This window comes from Caretta caretta, chromosome 6, assembly GCF_965140235.1.
Source record: "Caretta caretta isolate rCarCar2 chromosome 6, rCarCar1.hap1, whole genome shotgun sequence".
NCBI lineage: Eukaryota > Metazoa > Chordata > Testudines > Cheloniidae > Caretta > Caretta caretta.
In genome coordinates this window covers 580,309-600,772 of record NC_134211.1, presented here as the reverse complement: position 1 = coordinate 600,772, position 20,464 = coordinate 580,309, and the positions used below count along the sequence as shown (strand labels likewise).

At 70.3% G+C, this 20,464-nt stretch overlaps 3 protein-coding genes across 3 annotated transcripts; all 3 read right to left on the bottom strand.

The window, feature by feature from the left end:
• Positions 1–212: 212 nt before the first annotated feature.
• Positions 213–5,082, bottom strand: YPEL3 (yippee like 3). The gene is made up of 5 exons (XM_048853665.2): positions 4,931–5,082; positions 3,770–3,934; positions 2,988–3,031; positions 2,633–2,741; positions 213–780 (listed from the first exon to the last, which is right to left on the bottom strand). The coding sequence occupies exons 2-5, from the start codon at positions 3,884–3,886 to the stop codon at positions 691–693; spliced, it is 360 nt and encodes a 119-aa protein (XP_048709622.1). The 5' UTR covers positions 3,887–3,934; positions 4,931–5,082; the 3' UTR covers positions 213–690.
• Positions 5,083–5,994: 912 nt separating this feature from the next.
• GDPD3 (glycerophosphodiester phosphodiesterase domain containing 3) lies at positions 5,995–13,206 on the bottom strand. Its single transcript, XM_048853663.2, has 10 exons — positions 13,035–13,206; positions 11,813–11,855; positions 11,191–11,326; positions 10,281–10,326; positions 9,290–9,408; positions 8,978–9,067; positions 8,105–8,238; positions 7,696–7,755; positions 7,415–7,466; positions 5,995–6,284 (listed from the first exon to the last, which is right to left on the bottom strand). Exons 1-10 carry the CDS (start codon positions 13,171–13,173, stop codon positions 6,138–6,140), a joined length of 966 nt encoding a protein of 321 aa, XP_048709620.1. The 5' UTR covers positions 13,174–13,206; the 3' UTR covers positions 5,995–6,137.
• Positions 13,207–13,783: 577 nt separating this feature from the next.
• Positions 13,784–19,271, bottom strand: MAPK3 (mitogen-activated protein kinase 3). Its single transcript, XM_048853662.2, has 9 exons — positions 19,080–19,271; positions 18,125–18,307; positions 17,303–17,492; positions 16,956–17,072; positions 16,299–16,413; positions 15,878–16,009; positions 15,638–15,747; positions 15,315–15,440; positions 13,784–15,126 (listed from the first exon to the last, which is right to left on the bottom strand). Exons 1-8 carry the CDS (start codon positions 19,232–19,234, stop codon positions 15,321–15,323), a joined length of 1,122 nt encoding a protein of 373 aa, XP_048709619.1. The 5' UTR covers positions 19,235–19,271; the 3' UTR covers positions 13,784–15,126; positions 15,315–15,320.
• Between the last annotated feature and the right edge of the window lie 1,193 nt (positions 19,272–20,464).

Genomic DNA, 20,464 nt, shown 5'->3' with positions numbered 1-20,464 from the left:
GAGCTCCCCCCACAGCCAGCCCCCCCCCTCACAGCGCCCCCTGCTGGGAGAGGCGGGGCTGGAGTAGCCGGGAGCTCCCCCCACAGCCAGCCCCCCTCCCCACAGCGCCCCCTGCTGGGAGAGGCCGGGCTGGAGTAGCCGGGAGCTCCCCCCACAGCCAGCCCCCCTCCCCACAGCGCCCCCTGCTGGGAGAGGAGCAGACACGGCCGCACTCACATTCGAAGCTGATTTATTTACACACGACGGATTCACACTCAATACTGTACAGCCCCCCCCACGACACAAGCACAGGGCAGCATCTAATGGGGATCCCCCCTCCCCGCTCCTGCCCCCCCCCGGGGCAGTACCCGCCCCCTCCCCCTCAGCCAATCACAGCGCAGCATTGCCCCGCCCCCCCCATAATGGTAGGCGTGTCCAGTCGCCCCCCCCAAGAACGCTCATTAATTAATGTTCAGTGATGTCCCCCTGCAAACTCAGGAGGCGGAGCTCATCTCTGAGGAAAGGGGGCAGCAAAGCCCCGCCCCCTCATGGGGGTGCAGTGGTCCCCAGGTTTGGGATGGGTCTCCATGGAAACGGGTCCTCAGGTTGTCTCCCTAGAACTGATGCTGCAAGGCCCCGCCTTACTGCTGGTTTCCATGGGAACGATGGTGCAAGGCCCCGCCCCCAGCGCAGTGGGGCTGGGGGAGAGGGTCAGTCCCAGCCGTTGTCCTTGATCATGTGGCTCAGCTCGATGATGTATTTCCCCTCCTTGTACTTCTGGCTGCTCTCGAAGGCTTGTTCCTGGGGGGACAGAGCCTGTGTCAGCATGGGGGGGGGATCCCCCAGGCCCAGCCCCCCTCCAGGACCCATGCACCAGCGCCGGGAGGGCTGGGGGTGCAGGATCAGAGTATGGGGGGCAGGAGGTCTGGGAGGAGGTGGGGTAGGATCAGAGGGTCGGGGGATGGCAGAGGGACCCTGGAGGCCAGAGAGGGGGACCTGGAGGGTTGGGGGAATAATGGGGTGTCAGTCAGGGCAGGGGGTTAGTGAGGGGAGGGACTCTCTGGATGGAGGGGCTCAGGGGGTCCCTGGGGGCGGGGGGCGCGGCGGAGGAGCTCAGCGGGGAGCAGGGGGTCCCTGGGGGCGGGGGGCGCGGCGGAGGAGCTCAGCGGGGAGCAGGGGGTCCCTGGGGGCGGGGGGCGCGGCGGAGGAGCTCAGCGGGGAGCAGGGGGTCCCTGGGGGCGGGGGGGGCAGCGGAGGAGGGCCCTGGGGGCCGGGGGCGCGGCGGAGGAGCTCAGCGGGGAGCAGGGGGTCCCTGGGGGCGGGGGGCACGGCGGAGGAGCTCAGCGGGGAGCAGGGGGTCCCTGGGGGCGGGGGGCACGGAGGAGCTCAGCGGGGAGCAGGGGGTCCCTGGGGGCGGGGGGCGCGGCGGAGGAGCTCAGTCGGGGAGCAGGGGGTCCCTGGGGGCCGGGGGCGCGGCGGAGGAGCTCAGCGGGGAGCAGGGGGTCCCTGGGGGCGGGGGGCGCGGCGGAGGAGGGCCCTGGGGGCGGGGGGCGCGACGGAGGAGCTCAGCGGGGAGCAGGGGGTCCCTGGGGGCGGGGGGCGCGGCGGAGGAGCTCAGCGGGGAGCAGGGGGTCCCTGGGGGCCGGGGGCGTGGCGGAGGAGCTCAGCGGGGAGCAGGGGGTCCCTGGGGGCCGGGGGCGCGGCGGAGGAGCTCAGCGGGGAGCAGGGGGTCCGTGGGGGCGGGGAGTGCGGCGGAGGAGGGCCCTGGGGGCCGGGGGCGCGGCGGAGGAGCTCAGCGGGGAGCAGGGGGTCCCTGGGGGCGGGGTGCGCGGCGGAGGAGCTCAGCGGGGAGCAGGGGGTCCCTGGGGGCGGGGGGCGCGACGGAGGAGCTCAGCGGGGAGCAGGGGGTCCCTGGGGGCGGGGGCGCCGCGGAGGAGCTCAGCGGGGAGCAGGGGGTCCCTGGGGGCGGGGGGCGCGGCGGAGGAGCTCAGCGGGGAGCAGGGGGTCCCTGGGGGCCGGGGGCGCGGCGGAGGAGCTCAGCGGGGAGCAGGGGGTCCCTGGGGGCGGGGGCGCCGCGGAGGAGCTCAGCGGGGAGCAGGGGGTCCCTGGGGGCGGGGGGCGCGGCGGAGGAGCTCAGCGGGGAGCAGGGGGTCCCTGGGGGCCGGGGGCGCGGCGGAGGAGCTCAGCGGGGAGCAGGGGGTCCCTGGGGGCGGGGGGCGCCGCGGAGGAGCTCAGCGGAGAGCAGGGGGTCCCTGGGGGCGGGGGGGCGCCGCGGAGGAGCTCAGCGGGGAGCAGGGGGTCCCTGGGGGCGGGGGCGCCGCGGAGGAGCTCAGCGGGGAGCAGGGGGTCCCTGGGGGCGGGGGCGCCGCGGAGGAGGGCCCTGGGGGCGGGGGGCGCCGCGGAGGAGCTCAGCGGGGAGCAGGGGGTCCCTGGGGGCGGGGGCGCCGCGGAGGAGCTCAGCGGGGAGCAGGGGGTCCCTGGGGGCGGGGGCGCCGCGGAGGAGCTCAGCGGAGAGCAGGGGGTCCCTGGGGGCGGGGGCGCCGCGGAGGAGCTCAGCGGGGAGCAGGGGGTCCCTGGGGGCGGGGGCGCCGCGGAGGAGCTCAGCGGGGAGCAGGGGGTCCCTGGGGGCGGGGGGCTCCAGGTCCCCACTCACGTATTTCCAGCCCAGCGTGGTCTTGCAGCTCTCGCAGTGGATGTCGGACACTGCGTGCAGCCCTGTCAGCAGCACCCGCTCCTCAGCCGGCCCGCACCCCACATTCACCCTGGAGGGGGGGTGGGAGGTCAACGCCCGGACACCTGGGTCCCACCCCCCTATCCCAGGCTCTCTCGCCCTCCCCAGCAGACTGGGAGCCCTGCATGGACAAATCCCCAGATCCTGGGTCCCATTGCCTCCCAGTCCCAGGGAGCCGTCCTGGACGCCTGGGTCCCATTGCCTCCCGGTCCCTGGGAGCCGTCCCAGACGCCTGGGTCCCATTGCCGTGCCCACTCCCCTCCCCCCATGTACTCACACTGAGTTGAAGAGATAAGCTCTTCCCTGGCTCCCTTGGAAAGACTGGAATAAAAGAAAAGAGGGTCGTTAAACTCAGTGAGCCCCCGCCCCCGCTGGGGACCAAGACCCCCCCCCCCCGCCCCGCACTGAGCACAGATCAATTATTAACCAGCTCACACTCAGCACCGGCAGAGCTGGGGGGGCGGCAGTGAGGGGCAGCGGCAGAGCTGGGGGGGCGGCAGTGAGGGGCTCCGGCAGAGCTGGGGGGGGCAGGGCTGGGCTGACTGGGGGCTGCGGGTCGGGAGTGAGGCACCGGCAGAGCTGGGGGGGCGGGAGTGAGGGGCACGGGCAGAGCTGGGGGGGCGGGAGCGAGGGGCTCCGGCAGAGCTGGGGGGGCGGGAGCGAGGGGCACGGGCAGAGCTGGGGGGGCGGCAGTGAGGGGCACCGGCAGAGCTGGGGGGGCGGGAGCGAGGGGCACGGGCAGAGCTGGGGGGGCGGCAGTGAGGGGCACCGGCAGAGCTGGGGGGGCGGGAGTGAGGGGCTCCGGCAGAGCTGGGGGGCGGGAGTGACGGGCTCTGGCAGAGCTGGGGGGGCGGCAGTGAGGGGCTCCGGCAGAGCTGGGGGGGCGGCAGTGAGGGGCTCCGGCAGAGCTGGGGGGCGGCAGTGAGGGGCTCCGGCAGCGCTGTGGATTTTACCTCCCCCGTCTCCTGTCCCTCCACTTCCCCTTGTGTTCTTTCCTTGAACCCGCTGCAACCACTTCCCTTCCCCTCCCCCAGGCTGCGAGCTTCCCCCGGCAGTGACCTTGGAGATGAGGTCATCGTGGTTGGCCAGATGTGCCCGGCAGTGCACACAGCTGTACCGGCGGTGGCAGTCGTCCAGGTAGGCCTGGAAGGTCTTGGGCTTGGAGAGCCGGACCATGGCGAGACTCCGGCTGGGCGGGGCTCGGCCCGTGGGGCGGAGCAGGGGCTGCAAAGCAAGACACGCAGCTGGGAGCTTCCCCGCAGCAGTGCCCCCGACGGCCCCCCCGTGCTGGGAGCTTCTCCGCAGCAGTGCCCCCGACGGCCCCCCCGGTGCTGGGAGCTTTCCCGCAGCAGTGCCCCCGCCAGGCCTCCCTGTGCTGCGAGCTTCCCCGCAGCAGTGTCCCCGTCAGGGTCCCCCTGTGCTGCGAGCTTCCCCGCAGCAGTGTCCCCGTCAGGGTCCCCCTGTGCTGCGAGCTTCCCCACAGCAGTGTCCCCATCAGGACCTCCCTGTACTGGGAGCTTCTCCGCAACAGTCCCCCCGCCAGGCCCCCCCCCATGCTGCGAGCTTCCCTGCAGCAGTGCCCCCAGCACTGGGTCCTACCACCTGTTATCTAAACAAAGCGGGTGTTGTGGTTCCTCCCAGAGCAGCTGGTTCCATCCACCCGGCCGCCCTTCGCCCCGGTCCGTTACCCCGCACTGTCCAGAGGCTGCAGGGGCACCGGGGAGAGAACCCAGGAGTCCTGGCTCCCAGCCCCCCACTCCCCTCCCAGAGCCGGGCAGAGAACCCAGGAGTCCCGGCGCCCATGGGGTTGGGCTCCTGCCCGCCCCACAGCGCCCCCCTGCCCCCAGCAAGGCAGCAAAGGCCCGGGGGAGACGCCGCCGCCCCGCGGCGCTGGGGAGCCACCGGAGGGGCAAGGGGGGGAAGTGGCCGGGGCGGAGAGACGGGTCCGGACCCCCCTTGGCCTAACCCCCTTAGAGACGCTGCCCGCCCTGCTGCTCCCCATGGGGCCCCTGCAGGGCCCCCGCCCGCCGCGAACCACCGCGCCAAGGGCCCGTCCGCCCCCACAGCCCCCCGGACGGCGGAAGGGGACCGGCCCCATGGCCCCCCCGCGTCCATGGGGGACCCACAGCCCCGCCCAGAGGCAACCCCCCTCCCGGCCCCTATAGAACCGGCCCCAGCGCGGGCCCCCCCGGCCCCAAAAGGGGCCCGGCCGCGTCGCACCTGTGGGCCTGGCCCCTGCCGGGCGGGGTCCTCTCGCTGAGGGTGAGGGGCCGGGCGGGGGCGCAGCGCGGGCCCCCCCCAGACACCAGCCCTGCGGCTTCAGCGCAGACGCCAGCGCTTGTTTACAAACCAGCTGGCACCCCCCCGCCCCCTCTTCCCAGCAGCCTCCGCGCCACCCCCCGCCGCCAATGGGAAGGCGGCATGCAAATGAGGCGCTGCTTGGCGGAACCAGAGGGCAGATTTGAATAAAAGGGGGGGGCTCTTAAAGGGGCAGCACCGCTGGTGTGTGTGGGGTGGAGAGGGCCGGGGAGGAGGAGCTGGGTGCGGGAGGGGGCACTCAGGGCCAGGGAAGGGGAACTGGGGGGGAGAAAGGGGAGCTGGGGGGGCACTCCCAGCCAGGCGGGAGGTGACCAGGGCCAGGCCGGGGGAGCGGGCATTGAAGAGCCCAGCCCCGGCAGGGTAGCTGAACCCTCCCTCAGTCACCCCCTCTGGGGGCCCCACCCACCTGGCGGGGAAAGGGACCCAGGTGTCCGGGAGAGCTGCCAGGGGCGAGCCCAGCTCTTGGCTCCAGGGACAGGTTGTGGCCCAGTCTGGGCCTGCCCATCCCACAGCCCCTCACCCTGGTATCACAGAGCCCGGCCCCAGGCCTCTGCTCAACCCCCACCCCCCCCACGAGGGGAAGGAGACAGACACGAATAAATCGAAAGGGAATTTATTAATGAGACACCCCCCCCCCCCCAACACAGCCCTGCCAGTGCCCCTCACTCCCGACCCACAGCCCCCCCAACACAGCCCCGCCGGTGCCCCTCACTCCTGACCCACGCCCCCCCAACACAGCCCCGCCGGTGCCCCTCACTCCCGACCCACGGCCCCCCCCAACACAGCCCCGCCAGTGTCCCTCACTCCCGACCCCCCCCAACACAGCCCCGGCGGTGCCTCTCACTCCCGACCCACGGCCCCCCCAACACAGCCCCGCCGGTGTCCCTCACTCCCAACCCCCCCCAACACAGCCCCGGCGGTGCCCCTCACACCCAACCCCCGGCCCCCCCCCCCCAACACAGCCTTAACACTACCCCACAGGCCCCCCAACACAGCCCTGCCAGTGCCCTTCACTCCCGACCCACAGCCCCCAGCTATGAGAATGACCATGGGCAGACCCCGATCCCAACCCTCCATCAGGCACCCGCAGGAAGGGGCAGCAGCCCCATCACTCGTCCGTCTTGTCCTGGCTGGGGGGTGGGTGGGTGTCCAGGTAGCGGCGCAGCAGGGTGGGGTAGTCGGTCATGACCCCCGAGACCCCGCAGCTAAAAGCCTCCTCGAAATCCTTCTCCTCGTTCAGAACCCACAGGAGCACCTGGGGGAGGGAGCAGACGTGAAAAGAGCCCAGCCGCTGCCCCCCACTGCCGACCCACAGCCCCTGCCCCCACCCAGCCCTGCCGCTGCCCCCCACATCCGACCCGCAGCCCCTGCCCCCACCCAGCCCTGCCGCTGCCCCCCACTCCCGACCCACAGCCCCTGCTAGCCCAGCCCTGGCCCCCCCCAGCCCTGCCGGTGCCCCCCACTCCCGACCCGCAGCCCCCTGCTAGCCCAGCCCTGCCCCACTGGTGCCCCCCACTCCCGACCCGCAGCCCCCTGCTAGCCCAGCCCTGCCGGTGCCCCCCACTCCCGAACCGCAGCCCCCTGCTAGCCCAGCCCTGCCGGAGCCCCTCACTCCTGACCCGCAGCCCCCTGCTAGCCCAGCCCTGCCGGAGCCCCTCACTCCCGACCCGCAGCCCCCTGCTAGCCCAGCCCAGCCCCACTGGTGCCCCCCACTCCCAACCCGCAGCCCCCTGCTAGCCCAGCCCTGCCAGTGCCCCTCACTCCCGACCCGCAGCCCCCTGCTAGCCCAGCCCAGCCCCACTGGTGCCCCCCACTCCCGCCCCGCAGCCCCCTGCTAGCCCAGCCCTGCCGGTGCCCCTCACTCCCGACCCACAGCCCCCTGCTAGCCCAGCCCTGCCGGTGCCCCTCACTCCCGACCCGCAGCCCCTGCTAGCCCAGCCCTGCCGGTGCCCCTCACTCCCGACCCGCAGCCCCTGCTAGCCCAGCCCTGCCGGTGCCCCTCACTCCCGACCCGCAGCCCCTGCTAGCCCAGCCCTGGGCCCCCCCCAGCCCTGCCGGTGCCCCCCACTCCCGACCCGCAGCCCCTGCTAGCCCAGCCCTGGCCCCCCCAGCCCTGCCGGTGCCCCCCACTCCTGACCCGCAGCCCCCTGCTAGCCTAGCCCAGCCCAGCCCCACTGGTGCCCCCCACTCCCAACCCGCAGCCCCCTGCTAGCCCAGCCCTGCCCCACTGGTGCCCCCCACTCCCGACCCGCAGCCCCCTGCTAGCCCAGCCCTGCCCCACTGGTGCCCCTCACTCCCGACCCGCAGCCCCCTGCTAGCCCAGCCCTGCCGGTGCCCCTCACTCCCAACCCGCAGCCCCCTGCTAGCCCAGCCCTGGGCCCTCACCTGAATTCCTCTGTCCTCCAGATGTTTGAAAAGTTTCTTCCTCATGGTGACCCTGGGGGGAGGGGTACAGTCAGAGATGGGGGGGACAGGACAACACCATGTTTCCCCAGTGCTGCGAATGCCACATTCCACTTTCCCCTCCCTTTAAGCAAGGGGGGCAAGGAAAGGGGGACCAGAGACCACCTATGTAAGGGGTAAAAGGGGTGGGGACGTGGCTTGCAATTTGGGTCTCTTGATTGGGTGGGGGCGTGGCCTTTTCCTGTCCCCTCCCCTTCACTCACGTGTGGGTGACTTTTGCCAGCAGGTTTCCCATGCAGCCTTTAGGCACCGGGAAATAGGTCCTGAGAGAGAGAGAGAGAATGTCAATTGGACCCAGGTGTGCGGGCTTCTCCGACCCACCCTCCTTTCTAACCCCCTGGACTCCCCTCTCCCCTCCCAGGGGTCTGGGCTCCCAATCCCCCTGCTCTGACCCACCCGCCCCCACTCCCCTCCCAGAGCCAGGAGACCCCAGGCGTCCGGGCTCCCAACCCCCCTGCTCTGACCCACCCGCCCCCACTCCCCTCCCAGAGCCAGGAGAACCCAGGCGTCCGGGCTCCCAACCCCCCTGCTCTGACCCACCCACCCCCACTCCCCTCCCAGAGCCAGGAGAACCCAGGCGTCCGGGCTCCCCGCCCCGGGCCTGGCGGGCACCTGTTGATGATGGAGGGCAGCAGGAACTGCAGGAAGGCCTCGGGCAGCGGGACGAAGGGCAGCAGGCCGGTGTAGTACAGCAGCAGCAGCAGGAGGCCGCGCTGCAAGGAGAAGACGTAGGGCATGTCGGGGTTCTGGGGAGAGGAGAGAGGGTCAGGGTGTGGGGAGCTGGGGGGACGGACGGACAGAGGGGGAGTTGGGGGGAGGGTGTCTTGCTGGGAGGGTGGGGAGGCCAAGTGGACAGACAGCGTGGGCGGGAGGCACAGTTGTCACGGAGTGTGGGGGAGTCCAGGCCCTGCACCCCTCTTCCTGGGATTCCCTGAGACTCTCAGCCAGCCAGTAAAACAGAAGGTTTATTGGACCACAGCCCAAAACAGAGCTTGTGGGTACACCCAGGACCCCTCAGTCAAGTCCTTCTGGGGGGCAGGGAGCTCAGACCCCAGCCCTGGGGTTCCCTCCCTTTCCCCAGCCAGCTCCAAACTGACACCCCCTCCAGCCGTCTGTCCCCGACTCCTCCTCCAGCTTTTGTCCAGTTCCCCAGGCAGAAGGTGTCACCTGCGCCCCCCCCCCCGGCTCAGGTATCTAAGTCCCCCCCTGCTATCCCATCCCCAATGCGGACAGTCCCAGTAAACTCCCCTGTCACATTCCCAGGTCAATCCGCCCCACTCCCTGCTCCGTCACACAGGGGTCGGACAGACGGGAGTGGGACAGACGGAGGGACGGGGTCAGACAGAGGGGGTCGAACAGACGGAGGGACGGGGGTCGGACAGACAGGGCCTCGGACAGACAGAGGTGGGACAGAAGGAGTGGGACAGACGGAGGGACGGGGGTGGGACAGATGGAGTGGGGGGGACGGGGGTCGGACAGACGTACGGCTGCCTTGCACTTCTTGAGGATTTTGCTCTGGAAGGAGGCCCAGACGGTGATGTGGGAGCGACGGTAGCGACGGACAAGATCAGCCACCTGAGGGTAGGACAGACAGACAATCAGGACACCTGGGTTCGCTCCCTGGCTCGGGCAGGGGAGGAGGGTCTGGTGGGTTAGAGCAGGGGTGCTGGGAGCCAGGACTCCGTGGTTCTCCCAAGGCCTTGGGGAGTTACCCACAGTCTTGGGTATATATACCCATATACCCAGCCCAGTCCCTGTGAATGGCAGGGCCAGGGGCCGAACGCCTGGGTCCCTCACCTGCCGGATCAGCTCCTCGTCATCCTCTTTGATCTCCACGTTAACGGGGATGTGGGGGAATTTCTGGAAAACGTCTTCCAGGCGCGGGATGCGGTGGTCAGAGCCGTGGGAGACGGTGCCTGGAGGGGAAGATGGAGGCAGGTGTTGAATGGGTGGATGTGACGAAGTGGGACTGTTCTTAATGTTCTCTCTGAATACTGGGTGGGTGCCTCAGTTTCCCCTAGGCCTTTTTTAAGGATCCAGGTGGTGGGATCAGGGGGTGTGATTGTGGCAGAGCCCTAGAGGGCCAGTGTGATGCTGTCTGCACAGAGAATGGCCAAAACCCAGTCTCCTGGCCACTGATGGCCTGGGCCCCTCCTCTGCAAGGTGGCAACGGAAGGTGTTGGGGAGCAAAGAGATCAGGTGGCCTCCTGGCCCGGGAGAGAGCGAGAGAGAGGAGGGGCTGGGGAGTTTCAGTTTGGAGCTGGCTGGGTAAAGCGATGGAGGCCCAGATGGGGCTCTGGCCTCCCTGCCCCCCAAGACGGACCTGACTGAGGGGTCCTGGTCTCTGTACCTACAAGCTCTGTGTTAGACCATGTTCCTGTCGTCTAATAAACCTTCTGTTTTCCTGGCTGGCTGAGTGTCCCGTCTGACTGCGGAGTTGGGGGGCAGGACCCTCTGGCTTCCCCAGGACCCCGCCTGAGCGGACTGGCTGTGGGAAGCGCCCGGAGGGGCAGAGGAGAGTGGAGGCTCCGGGGTCAGACCCAGGAAGGTGGAGCCGGGTGAGCTGTGTGTCCTGCAGACAGGCTGCTCCCAGAGAAGAGACTCCCCCAGAGTCCTGCCTGGCTTCGTAGGGAGCAGTTCCCGAGCATCGCCTGGGGACGCCATGATGGTGGGCCTGTCCCCACCCCTCCCAGGGGAGAGCCCCCTTCTCCCCCCCCCACACTCCCAGCCCTGGGGTCCCCGCAGGTTGACACCTCCTGCGGAGGGCAGGAGGGAATTGACCACTTACCAGGCGAGAAGGTCACCTCCAGGGGGTCCCTGTAGGGGGGCAGATCCTGGGGGAGAGAGGCGGGGAGTCAGCAATCTGGGGGGGTTGGCAGGCTGCTGCCCCTAGGAGAGGGGCTAACTTGGCAGAGGGGCTCAGCTCGTAATCCAGCTGGAGGCTGACAGGGAGGTCTAGGGTGTTGGGATGGGGGGTCTCACCCCAGGGTGCCTGTTCCCAGAATGGGGTTTGGGGGTGCTGGGGAAGGGTTCCTGTGAGGGGGTGTATTTGGGGGCTTGGAGTGTGTGGGGTTTCCCATGGGGTGTCTGGGGTTGGGGGCTCCCAGGGTCTCTGTGGGGGGTCACCATGGAGGTCCAGGTCACACATGGCCTGGCCTCAAGCAGCTGGGGGCCTGGGGCTGGGGGGTTCAATGGATTGGGGGTGTCTATGGGTAGTTAGACATCCTGGGAGTTGAGGGTTTCCATGGGGTCAGGGGGTTCCCGTGGGGCTGTGTATGGGGTGAGGGGTTCCATGAGGGTCCCTGAGGGGCTGTCTATGGGGGTGGGGGTCCCAGGGGGGTTCTGTGAGGGTCGGGGGTCCCTGAGGAGCTGTCTATGGGGGTGGGGGTCCCAGGGGGGTTCTGTGAGGGTCGGGGGTCCCTGAGGGGCTGTCTATGGGGGTGGGGGTCCCGGGGGGGTTCGGTGAGGGTCGGGGGTCCCTGAGGGGCTGTCTATGGGGGTGGGGGTCCCGGGGGGGTTCTGTGAGGGTCGGGGGTCCCTGAGGGGCTGTCTATGGGGGTGGGGGTCCCAGGGGGGTTCTGTGAGGGTCGGGGGTCCCTGAGGGGCTGTCTATGGGGGTGGGGGTCCCGGGGGGGTTCGGTGAGGGTCGGGGGTCCCTGAGGGGCTGTCTATGGGGGTGGGGGTCCCGGGGGTCTCACCGCATAGTCCAGCTCCCGGATGTTCTGGTCCCGGCCCGCCTGGCGCTGCAGGTTCTGGTCGTGGGACACAACCACCACCCCGTCCCGCGTGCGCTGACAGTCCAGCTCCAGCAGCTGGGTCCCCTGGGCCACCGCGCTGCGGGGAGACGAGGTCAGCAGGGGAAGGGGCTGCTGGGGGCGGGGGGTCACCCAACGACATTAATCGGCAGCAAGTTTAAAACAAACACAAGGAAGCATTTCTTCACCCAATGCCGGACAGCCTGGGGAACTCCTCGCCACAGGATGTTGGGAAGGCCAAGACTAGAACCGGGTTCAAAGAAGCACTAGGTATGTTCCTGGAGGGTAGGTCCTTCAATGGCTATGAGCCAGGCTGGGCAGGGATGGTGGCCCTGGCCTCTGCTTGCCAGGGGCTGACAATGGGCGCAGGCTGGGTCACTGGATGATTCCTGGCCGCGGGACATGGGGCTAGATGGGCCTTGGGGCTGCCCCAGCCTGACCGCTCTCATGTTCTAATGGGGAGGGGCGCGTGGGGGGGAGGGGCACAGCGGGGACGGGGGCTGGGATGTGCTTGGAGGGGTGGTGCCTGGAGGCTCGGGAGGGCGCGGGGGGGTGTGTCACTCACTTGGTGAAAGCCTCCATGGTGTTCTCGATCCTCTCGCCGCAGCCTGGGGGGCGATGGGGGGAGAAATGAGTGCCCGGGTCAGAGACACCCCCCCCCGCTCCCAGCCCCCCTGCCCTGCTGCTCCCAGCCCCCCTGCCCTCACACCCTACTGCTCCCAGGCCCCACTGCCCCCTGCTCCCAGGCCAGCCCCCCTGCTCCCAGGCCAGCCCCCCTGCCCCCCCTGCCCCCACACCCTACTGCTTCTAGGCCCCATGCTCCCAGAGCAGCCCCCCGTCCTCTAGCTACATTCCTCCCAGGCCCCACTGCTCCTAGCCCCCCTCTCCCCCAGCCCCTCTGCTCCCTGTCCCCCCAGGTCCCACTGCTCCCAGCCCCCCTGTCCTCCAACCCGATTGCTCCCAGCCCCCAGGCCTCACTACTCCCCACCCCAGGGATGATTATCCTGCCCCCTGGTCCTGTTCCCCCTGCCCTTGCACCCAGACACCTGGTTTCCAACCCCATCTCGGTCGCCGCCCCCCCCCTCTGGGGATGAGACCCAGGTGTCTGGGATGGCAGCGCTCCCGACTCAGGGCAAGCAGAAGAAGGAAGGAAGCCGTCCCCCCCCCACGCCCCACAGGTGTGGGAAAAGAGCAGATTATAGAGCCAGGTGCGGGCTACTGATGGGCCTGAGCCAGCTCCCCGCCCCTCCCCCCACCGCACCTGCCGCCCCTCCCCCTACACCTGCCTCCTCCCTGCCCCTGCCCCCACCGCACCTGCCGCCCCTCCCCCCACACCTGCCTCCTCCGGCCGCCCCTCCCCCTACACCTCCCTCCTCCCTGCCCCTGCCCCCACCGCACCTGCCGCCCCTCCCCCCGCCAGCTCCCCGCCCCTGCCCCCACCGCCCCTGCTGCCCCTCCCCCTACACCTGCCTCCCTGCCCCTGCCCCCACCGCCCCTGCCGCCCCTCCCCCCGCCAGCTCCCCGCCCCTGCCCCCACCGCCCCTGCTGCCCCTCCCCCTACACCTGCCTCCTCCCTGCTCCTGCCCCCACCGCACCTGCCGCCCCTCCCCCCGCCAGCTTCCCGCACCTGCCCCCGCCGCCCCTCCCCCCACACCTGCCTCCTCCCTGCCCCCGCCGCCCCTCCCCCTACACCTGCCTCCTCCCTGCCCCTGCCGCCCCTCCCCCCGCCAGCTCCCCGCCCCTGCCGCCCCTCCCCCCACACCTGCCTCCTCCCCCCCGGCGCTCACCCCCGCGGTGGGACACGTGGCGGCAGGGGAACGGGGGCTGGCGGGGCCGGTGCAGCAGCCCGGGCCGGCGGCGGAGGCAGAGCGAGGCCAGGGCGAAGCCCCCCAGGGCCGGCAGCGCCAGCAGCAGCGGGGCGAACATGGCTCGGTGGGGCCGGGACCGGCCGGGCTGGAGGAGCCGGTCCGGGCGGGGCGGGCGAGAGCAGCCACCCACGCGGGACACGCCCCCCCGCGGGACACCGCCCCCCCGTCACCCCCCCGCGGGACACCGCCCCCCCCCGCGGGCACAGCCCCCACCCCGTCACCCCCCCGCGGGCACAGCCCCCACCCCGTCACCCCCCCGTCACCCCCCCGCGGGACACCGCCCCCCCGCGGGCACAGCCCCCACCCCGTCACCCCCCCGCGGCCACAGCCCCCACCCCCGTCCCCCCCCCGCGGGACACCGCCCCCCCGCGGGCACAGCCCCCACCCCGTCACCCCCCCGCGGCCACAGCCCCCACCCCGTCACCCCTCCGCGGGACACCGCCCCCCCCCCGCGGGAACGGGCTCCCCCAACCACCCAGGGACAAAGTCCACCACCTGCTGCTCCCCCCCCGCGGACACCCCCCCCTCACTCATTAGCCATCTGCCTGGCCACGGGGGAGGGGGCCTGGCCTCCCCCCTTCCCCTCAGCACAGCTCCCCTCGCCCCTGCTGCGAGCACCCGCCTTACCCCCCCTTCCCCAGCGCCGCCCCCCAGTCAGACACAGGCGCTGGGATTCAGAACGGTTTATTGGGGGGGTCTGTACAGTTCCATAGCAGGGTCACCAGAGCCCAGCCAATTCCACCCCACAGGGCCGGACAACACGCCGGCTTCCCCCACTTAGGGGGCAGGCTGCCCGTGGGGCCCCCCCATACATGAGGGGGCTGTGGCTGGTGGGGCAGGGAGGACCAGCAATCAGCCCACATTGCAGACAGGTTGGCAGCCAATCATAAAGGGAAACTGAGGCACAGATGGGGGTGGGGGAGGTGTAGAACCCAGGAGTCTGAGCTCCCAGTGGCCCCTTCACAAAACCACAGGATCCTTCAGATCCAGTCTTTTGTTGGAGTAGGGGGCTGGGAGCCAGCACACCGGGGTTCTCTCCCTGGCTCTGGGAGGGGAGTGGGGGGCTGGGAGCCAGGACTCCAGGGTTCTCTCCCTGGCTCTGGGAGGGGAGTGGGGGGCTGGGAGCCAGGACTCCAGGGTTCTCTCCCTGGCTCTGGGAGGGGAGTGGGGGGCTGGGAGCCAGCACACCGGGGTTCTCTCCCGGCTCTGGGAGGGAGTGTTGTTAGTGGGTTTTGGAGGGGGTGGAGGGTACAGAACCCAGGTTCCGGGGTTCATGTGCAGGTCAGTTGGGGGGGCTCCAAGAGGAGGCATCAGGTGCTGCCGTAGCCCTTTGAACGGAGATGGCACCCCCAGGTGTGGGGGAGGACTGAAAATACAAATCTCTGCCCACCCCAACCCCCCCCCCGGACTCCGCGGTTCTTTCCCCCCAGGGAAGCCACCAGCCCTGGCTCATCACTTCGCACCCAGGCCGGGCAGGAGGAGAAATTCTCCCCCCTCCCTGCCAGACTAGAGCAGGCAGGGAAGGAAGGGGAAGGGGCTGGACCTGCTCCCAGCCCCACCCCAACACACAAATATTAGCTGGGCGGGCACGAATATCCCCCTATGGGAGGGGCAGCCCTGCCCCCCCATGACACAGACAGGAACTGGGGGCAATAGGAACTCCTAGGGGAGTACCCCCCAGTCTCCCCCCCCACACACACATTCCCAGCAGCAGGCAGGGGCTAATTACAATTGTTAACTCATTAGATACAAAGCAGGAGAGATTCCCCCTCCACATCCAGGAATCAGGGGGGCACTGGGTCCCCCCGCCAGGCCCCCCCAGAGGCACAGCCTGGGGGGGTTAAGGAGTCACAGCCACATTGCGAAGCAGTTATACAGCACAATGGCAGGGCTGGCCCCCTCGGGCAGGGCCCCCTAGCCCCCCAGTCAGAGTCCGAGGGGCGCTCCGGGCGCAGGGGCCAGGTCGAAACCTTCTCAGAGGGAGGCAGGTCTAGGCTGGAGCGTGACGGACCTGGGGGGTGGGAAAGAGAGAGGCAGTGAGACCCCCAAGCCAGCCCATCCCCCCCGGGGCCGGATGGGAGCTGGTGCCCCCTGGAGGGGAACGGCCCCGTATGCCCCCCGGGGCCGGATGGGAGCTGGTGCCCCCTGGAGGGGAACGGCCCCGTGTCCCAGCCCCCTGGGGCGGAATGAGGCACTGACCAGCGCTCACGGCCCCTGGTAGCCTGGCTGGAACCGCGCCGTCTCCTCGAAGATCAGCTCCTTCAGCTTCTCCTTGGGCAGGTCGTCAAGCTCCATGTCGAAAGTGAAGGGCTCTTCGGCCACCGGCTTCAAAGAGAGGAGGGGACAGTGAGCTGCGGTGTCTGGGGCCAACCCCCACCCAGCGCTCGGGAGAGAAGCCCACTCCCCGCCCTGCGCCACAGACAGAACCTAGGAGTCCTGGCTCCCAGGCCCCCTGCTCTAACCACCAGAGCCCGTTCCCCCCGAGCTCTGGGGAGGGGACCCAGGCGTCTGCGGACCCCCACCTCGTCTGAGGGGTCGTAGTACTGCTCCAGGTAGGGGTGAGCCAGCGACTCCTCCACAGTGATGCGCTTGTTGGGGTTAAAGGTCAACATCTTGTCCAGCAGGTCGAGGGCTGTGGAAGGGACGAGAGGAGGGGCAGGGTGAGGGGGCAGCCACCAGGGGGCTCCCAGGGGAAGGTGGGATCCGGGGGAGCCCCACGACACAGCAGGGCTAGCCTGGGGGAGGGGATGCCAGATCCTCACCTTTGGGGTCAGCCTTGGGGAACAGCTTGGGCCAGGGCACCTTGGCCTTCTGGGGCAGCGACTGCAGGTAATTCCGCGCCTTCATGTTGATGATGCAGTTCAGGTCGTCCTGCGAGGGAGACCCCAGGATCCCTGCACAGGGGGAGGAGTCAGGACGGAGAGGGGCGGGGCCAGCCTAGGCCCTGCCCTGATACCACACAGCCCTGCAGCAAGAGGCCCCACTTCTGGAGACAGCCTCGCTCCATAGCTACATCATCCAGATATTCATCCCCCTCCATGGAGGCCCCACCCCGACTTCAGCATCCAGTTGCCCCTCTCAGTGCTCCAGTAGCCCCGCCCCCAGTTCCAAGATGCCCTGCCCATTTATAAGCAGTTGGCCCTCAACACATCAGCATCCAGATGCCCTGCCCCACTCCCTCACCCAGGATGTGGTTGAGCTGGTCCAGGTAGTGCTTGCCAGGGAAGATGGGCCGGTTGGAGAGCATCTCCGCCAGGATGCAGCCCACCGACCAGATGTCGATGGATTTGGTGTAGCCCTGGGGACCAACAGACAGGGGTCAGAGGGGGCGGAGACAGGGAGCCACCCCCATGCTCTTACCCCACCCACCCAATCCTGCTGCAGCTGCAGGTTTGACTGCCTGAAGAAACAGGCCAGAAAAAAGAAAGTGTGCCATTGTGGCACCTTAGAGACTAACAAATTTATTAGAGCCTAAGCTTTCATGAGCTTCATCCGATGAAGTGAGCTGTAGCCCACGAAAGCTAATGCTCTAATAAACTGGTTAGTCTCTAAGGTGCCACAATGGCACATTTTCTTTTTGCGGATACAGACTAACACGGCTGCTACTCTGAGGCCAGAAAAGGAAATTCCAGGGAAATCAACTTAGGTCTGGTTCCTCTGACACTCCCCCATGGTGCCAGGATAGAACCCAGGCATCCTGGCTTCCAACCTAATAGATTCCCCCTTCCTCCCCGAGCTGGGGACAGAGCCCAGGTGTCCTGGCTCCCAGCCCCCTGCTCTCACTCTCCAGAGACAGCACGCCCTGAACCAGAGCTAGGAGCCAGGCTTCCAGCCCCTCACCTTGGAGTTGAGCATGATCTCAGGGGCGCGGTACCAGCGGGTAGCCACATACTCCGTCAAGAAGCCAGTGTGGTCATGCTCCGGGTCGGCGATGCGGGCCAGACCAAAGTCACAGATCTGGAGAGGGGAGGGAGGATTAGTCCTGGCTGCCCAATCCTCCGCCCCGAGCTCAAGGGGGAGGGGATAGAGTGGGGGGAAAGACTTGCATGCTGGGCCAATCCAGGGGTAGGGGAGACCAGGGGGGGCTGGGCTGAGGGGCCAACCTGGGGTGGCAGACCCTGGGCCCAGGGGCAGGGAAGAGGGGATGTGGGGCTGGGCTGAGGGCTGGCCAGGGAGGGTGTCCTCGCCTTGAGATCGCAGGTGGTGTTGATGAGCAGGTTGCTGGGCTTGAGGTCGCGGTGCAGCACGTTGGCCGAGTGGATGTACTTGAGGCCGCGCAGAATCTGGTACAGGAAGTAGCAGATGTGGTCGTTGCTCAGCTGCTGCGTCTTCAGTAGCTTGTACAGGTCAGTCTCCATCAGGTCCTGCACGATGTACCTGGGGGGTGGCGCCCCGAGGGAGGGCAGGCATGGGGGTCAAGGGGCATAACACAATTGGTAAGGAGATGCGGCACCTCTGGGGTGGCGGGCTGGGCACACGGGGACCCCTCCTCCAGTGCAGGGACGGGACTCCCCTGGGGCAGGGCCGGGATCCCGGGGCCCCTGGCCCGGTGAGGGGACGGGACTCCCCTGGGGCAGGGCCGGGACCCCGGGGCCCCTGGCCCGGTGAGGGGACGGGACTCCCCTGGGGCAGGGCCGGGATCCCGGGGCCCTGTGCGGGGACGGGACTCCCCTGGGGCAGGGCCGGGATCCCGGGGCCCCTGGCCCGGTGAGGGGACGGGACTCCCCTGGGGCAGGGCCGGGATCCCGGGGCCCCTGGCCCGGTGAGGGGACGGGACTCCCCTGGGGCAGGGCCGGGATCCCGGGGCCCCTGGCCCGGTGAGGGGACGGGACTCCCCTGGGCCAGGGCCGGGATCCCGGGGCCCCTGGCCCGGTGCGGGGACGGGACTCCCCTGGGGCAGGGCTGGGATCCCGGGGCCCCTGGCCCGGTGCGGGGACGGGACTCCCCTGGGCCAGGGCGGGGCGCAGGGGGCCCCGGCGGGTGCCGGGCGCGGGCTCGGCGGAGGATACACGTCGCGCATGTGGTCGATGGCCGCGGCCCGCAGGATGTCGTTGATCCCGATGATGTTCTCGTGCCGGAAGCGGAGCAGGATTTTGATCTCGCGCAGGGTGCGCTGGCAGTAGGTCTGGTGCTCGAAGGGGCTGATCTTCTTGATGGCCGCCCGGATCTTGCTCGCGTGGTCGTAGGCCGAGCTGGGCAGAGAGGGGAGGCCATGGGGCACGGAGGGCGCACGGGGAGCCGGCCCGGCCCTCAGCTTCCCGCGGCAGAGCCCCCCTCGGCACCACGGGGCACCGGAACCCAGGAGTCCGGCTGGCAGCCCCTCCCCCCCGAGCGCCTCCCGGAGCCGGGACAGGATTGTACCCCGGGGGCGGCAGCGCTGCGAGCAGGAGGCTCGGGGAAGGGCGGGGCGAGTAAAACGGCCGGTGGCCGGGCCGGGGGAAAGGGGCCGGGTACGGTGGCCGGGAGGGTCGGGGGAGGGAGATCGGGCCGGGTACGGTGGCCGGGCCGGGGGAAAGGGGCCGGGTACGGTGGCCGGGAGGGTCGGGGGAGGGAGATCGGGCCGGGTACGGTGGCCGGGCCGGGGGAAAGGGGCCGGGTACGGTGGCCGGGCCGGGGGAAAGGGGCCGGGTACGGTGGCCGGGACGGGCGGGGGAGGGAGATCGGGCCGGGTACGGTGGCCGGGCCGGGGGAAAGGGGCCGGGTACGGTGGCCGGGAGGGGCGGGGGAGGGAGATCGGGCCGGGTACGGTGGCCGGGCCGGGGGAAAGGGGCCGGGTACGGGGGCCGGGAGGGGCGGGGGAGGGAGATCGGGCCGGGTACGGTGGCCGGGCCGGGGGAAAGGGGCCGGGTACGGGGGCCGGGAGGGGCGGGGGAGGGAGATCGGGCCGGGTACGGTGGCCGGGCCGGGGGAAAGGGGCCGGGTACGGTGGCCGGGAGGGATCGGGCCGCGGCCGGCGGCGCTCACCAGACCATGCCGTACGCCCCCTCCCCGATGTACTGCAGGTCCGTGTATCGCGGCCCCACGTCGAACACTTGCCCCTTCACCGACTCCACCCCCAGCTTGGGCGCCCCCGGCACCGGGCCGGGCCCCCCCGGGGCCGCCGCTGTCGCCGCCGCCATGGCCGCTGCGATCCGATCCCCGCTGCCGCAGCCGCACCCGGAACCGCCCCGCCCGACGGCACCGCGCCTGCGCAGGGGGAACGATGTCTGGTTGTGCGCATGCGCGGGACCTGCCCCATGGCCCACGTGCCACTCGACGTGCCCAACGTCCGCGCGCAACAATCCGCTTCGCGTCCGGATTGGACGATTGCGCCTGACGTCACTGAAATGCGGAAGTGCCGCACCCTGTCATTCTCCTTTCCAGACTCAGGCCCCGCCCTTCATATAGGCCCCGCCCAGTCGCTTTTCCCACTCGCGCCGCGCCCGTTACTCAAGTTGGCCCCTCCTCCACCTCTGCTGCGCTAGGCCCCGCCCCATGCTCGAGCCGCACAACTCTGGCCACGCCCATTGTGTTACTGGGCTCCCGGCCCCTGCCCGTCCTTCCCCTATTGGCTGGGCCCATCCCCACCTCCCCATGCAGACCCCGCCCCTCCCATCAGACCCCGCCCCCTGCCCCACCTCCCCATGCAGACCCCGCCCCTCCCATCAGACCCCGCCCCCTGCCCCACCTCCCCATGCAGACCCCGCCCCTCCCATCGGACCCCGCCCCCTGCCCCACCTCCCCATTCAGACCCCGCCCCTCCCATCGGACCCCGCCCCCTACCCCACCTCCCCATGCAGACCCCGCCCCTCCCATCGGACCCCGCCCCCTACCCCACCTCCCCATGCAGACCCCGCCCCTCCCATCGGACCCCGCCCCCTGCCCCACCTCCCCATGCAGACCCCGCCCCTCCCATCGGACCCCGCCCCCTGCCCCACCTCCCCATGCAGACCCCGCCCCTCCCATCGGACCCCGCCCCCTGTCCCACCTCCCCATGCAGACCCCGCCCCTCCCATCGGACCCCGCCCCCTGCCCCACCTCCCCATTCAGACCCCGCCCCTCCCATCAGACCCCGCCCCCTACCCCACCTCCCCATGCAGACCCCGCCCCTCCCATCGGATCCCGCCCATGCCCCACCTCCCCATGCAGACCCCGCCCCTCCCATCGGACCCCGCCCCCTGCCCCACCTCCCCATGCAGACCCCGCCCCTCCCATCGGACCCCGCCCCCTGCCCCACCTCCCCATGCAGACCCCGCCCCTCCCATCGGACCCCGCCCCCGCCCCACCTCCCCATGCAGACCCCGCCCCTCCCATCGGACCCCGCCCCCGCCCCACCTCCCCATGCAGACCCCGCCCCTCCCATCGGACCC

Coding starts and splice junctions, on each gene's coding strand:
- YPEL3 (XM_048853665.2), bottom strand. CDS start 3,886: ATGGTCCGGCTCTCCAAGCCCAAGACCTTCCAGGCCTACCTGGACGAC. Junction 3,032..3,769: donor ACGATGACCTCATCTCCAAG/GTCACTGCCGGG, acceptor CTTTTATTCCAG/TCTTTCCAAGGGAGCCAGGG. Junction 2,742..2,987: donor GCTTATCTCTTCAACTCAGT/GTGAGTACATGG, acceptor CCCCCCCTCCAG/GGTGAATGTGGGGTGCGGGC.
- GDPD3 (XM_048853663.2), bottom strand. CDS start 13,173: ATGTTCGCCCCGCTGCTGCTGGCGCTGCCGGCCCTGGGGGGCTTCGCC. Junction 11,327..11,812: donor ACCATGGAGGCTTTCACCAA/GTGAGTGACACA, acceptor GTCTCCCCGCAG/CGCGGTGGCCCAGGGGACCC. Junction 9,068..9,289: donor ACGAGGAGCTGATCCGGCAG/GTGAGGGACCCA, acceptor TCCTACCCTCAG/GTGGCTGATCTTGTCCGTCG.
- MAPK3 (XM_048853662.2), bottom strand. CDS start 19,234: ATGGCGGCGGCGACAGCGGCGGCCCCGGGGGGGCCCGGCCCGGTGCCG. Junction 18,308..19,079: donor GGGGCGTACGGCATGGTCTG/GTGAGCGCCGCC, acceptor CTCTCTGCCCAG/CTCGGCCTACGACCACGCGA. Junction 17,073..17,302: donor ACACCACCTGCGATCTCAAG/GCGAGGACACCC, acceptor TCCCCTCTCCAG/ATCTGTGACTTTGGTCTGGC.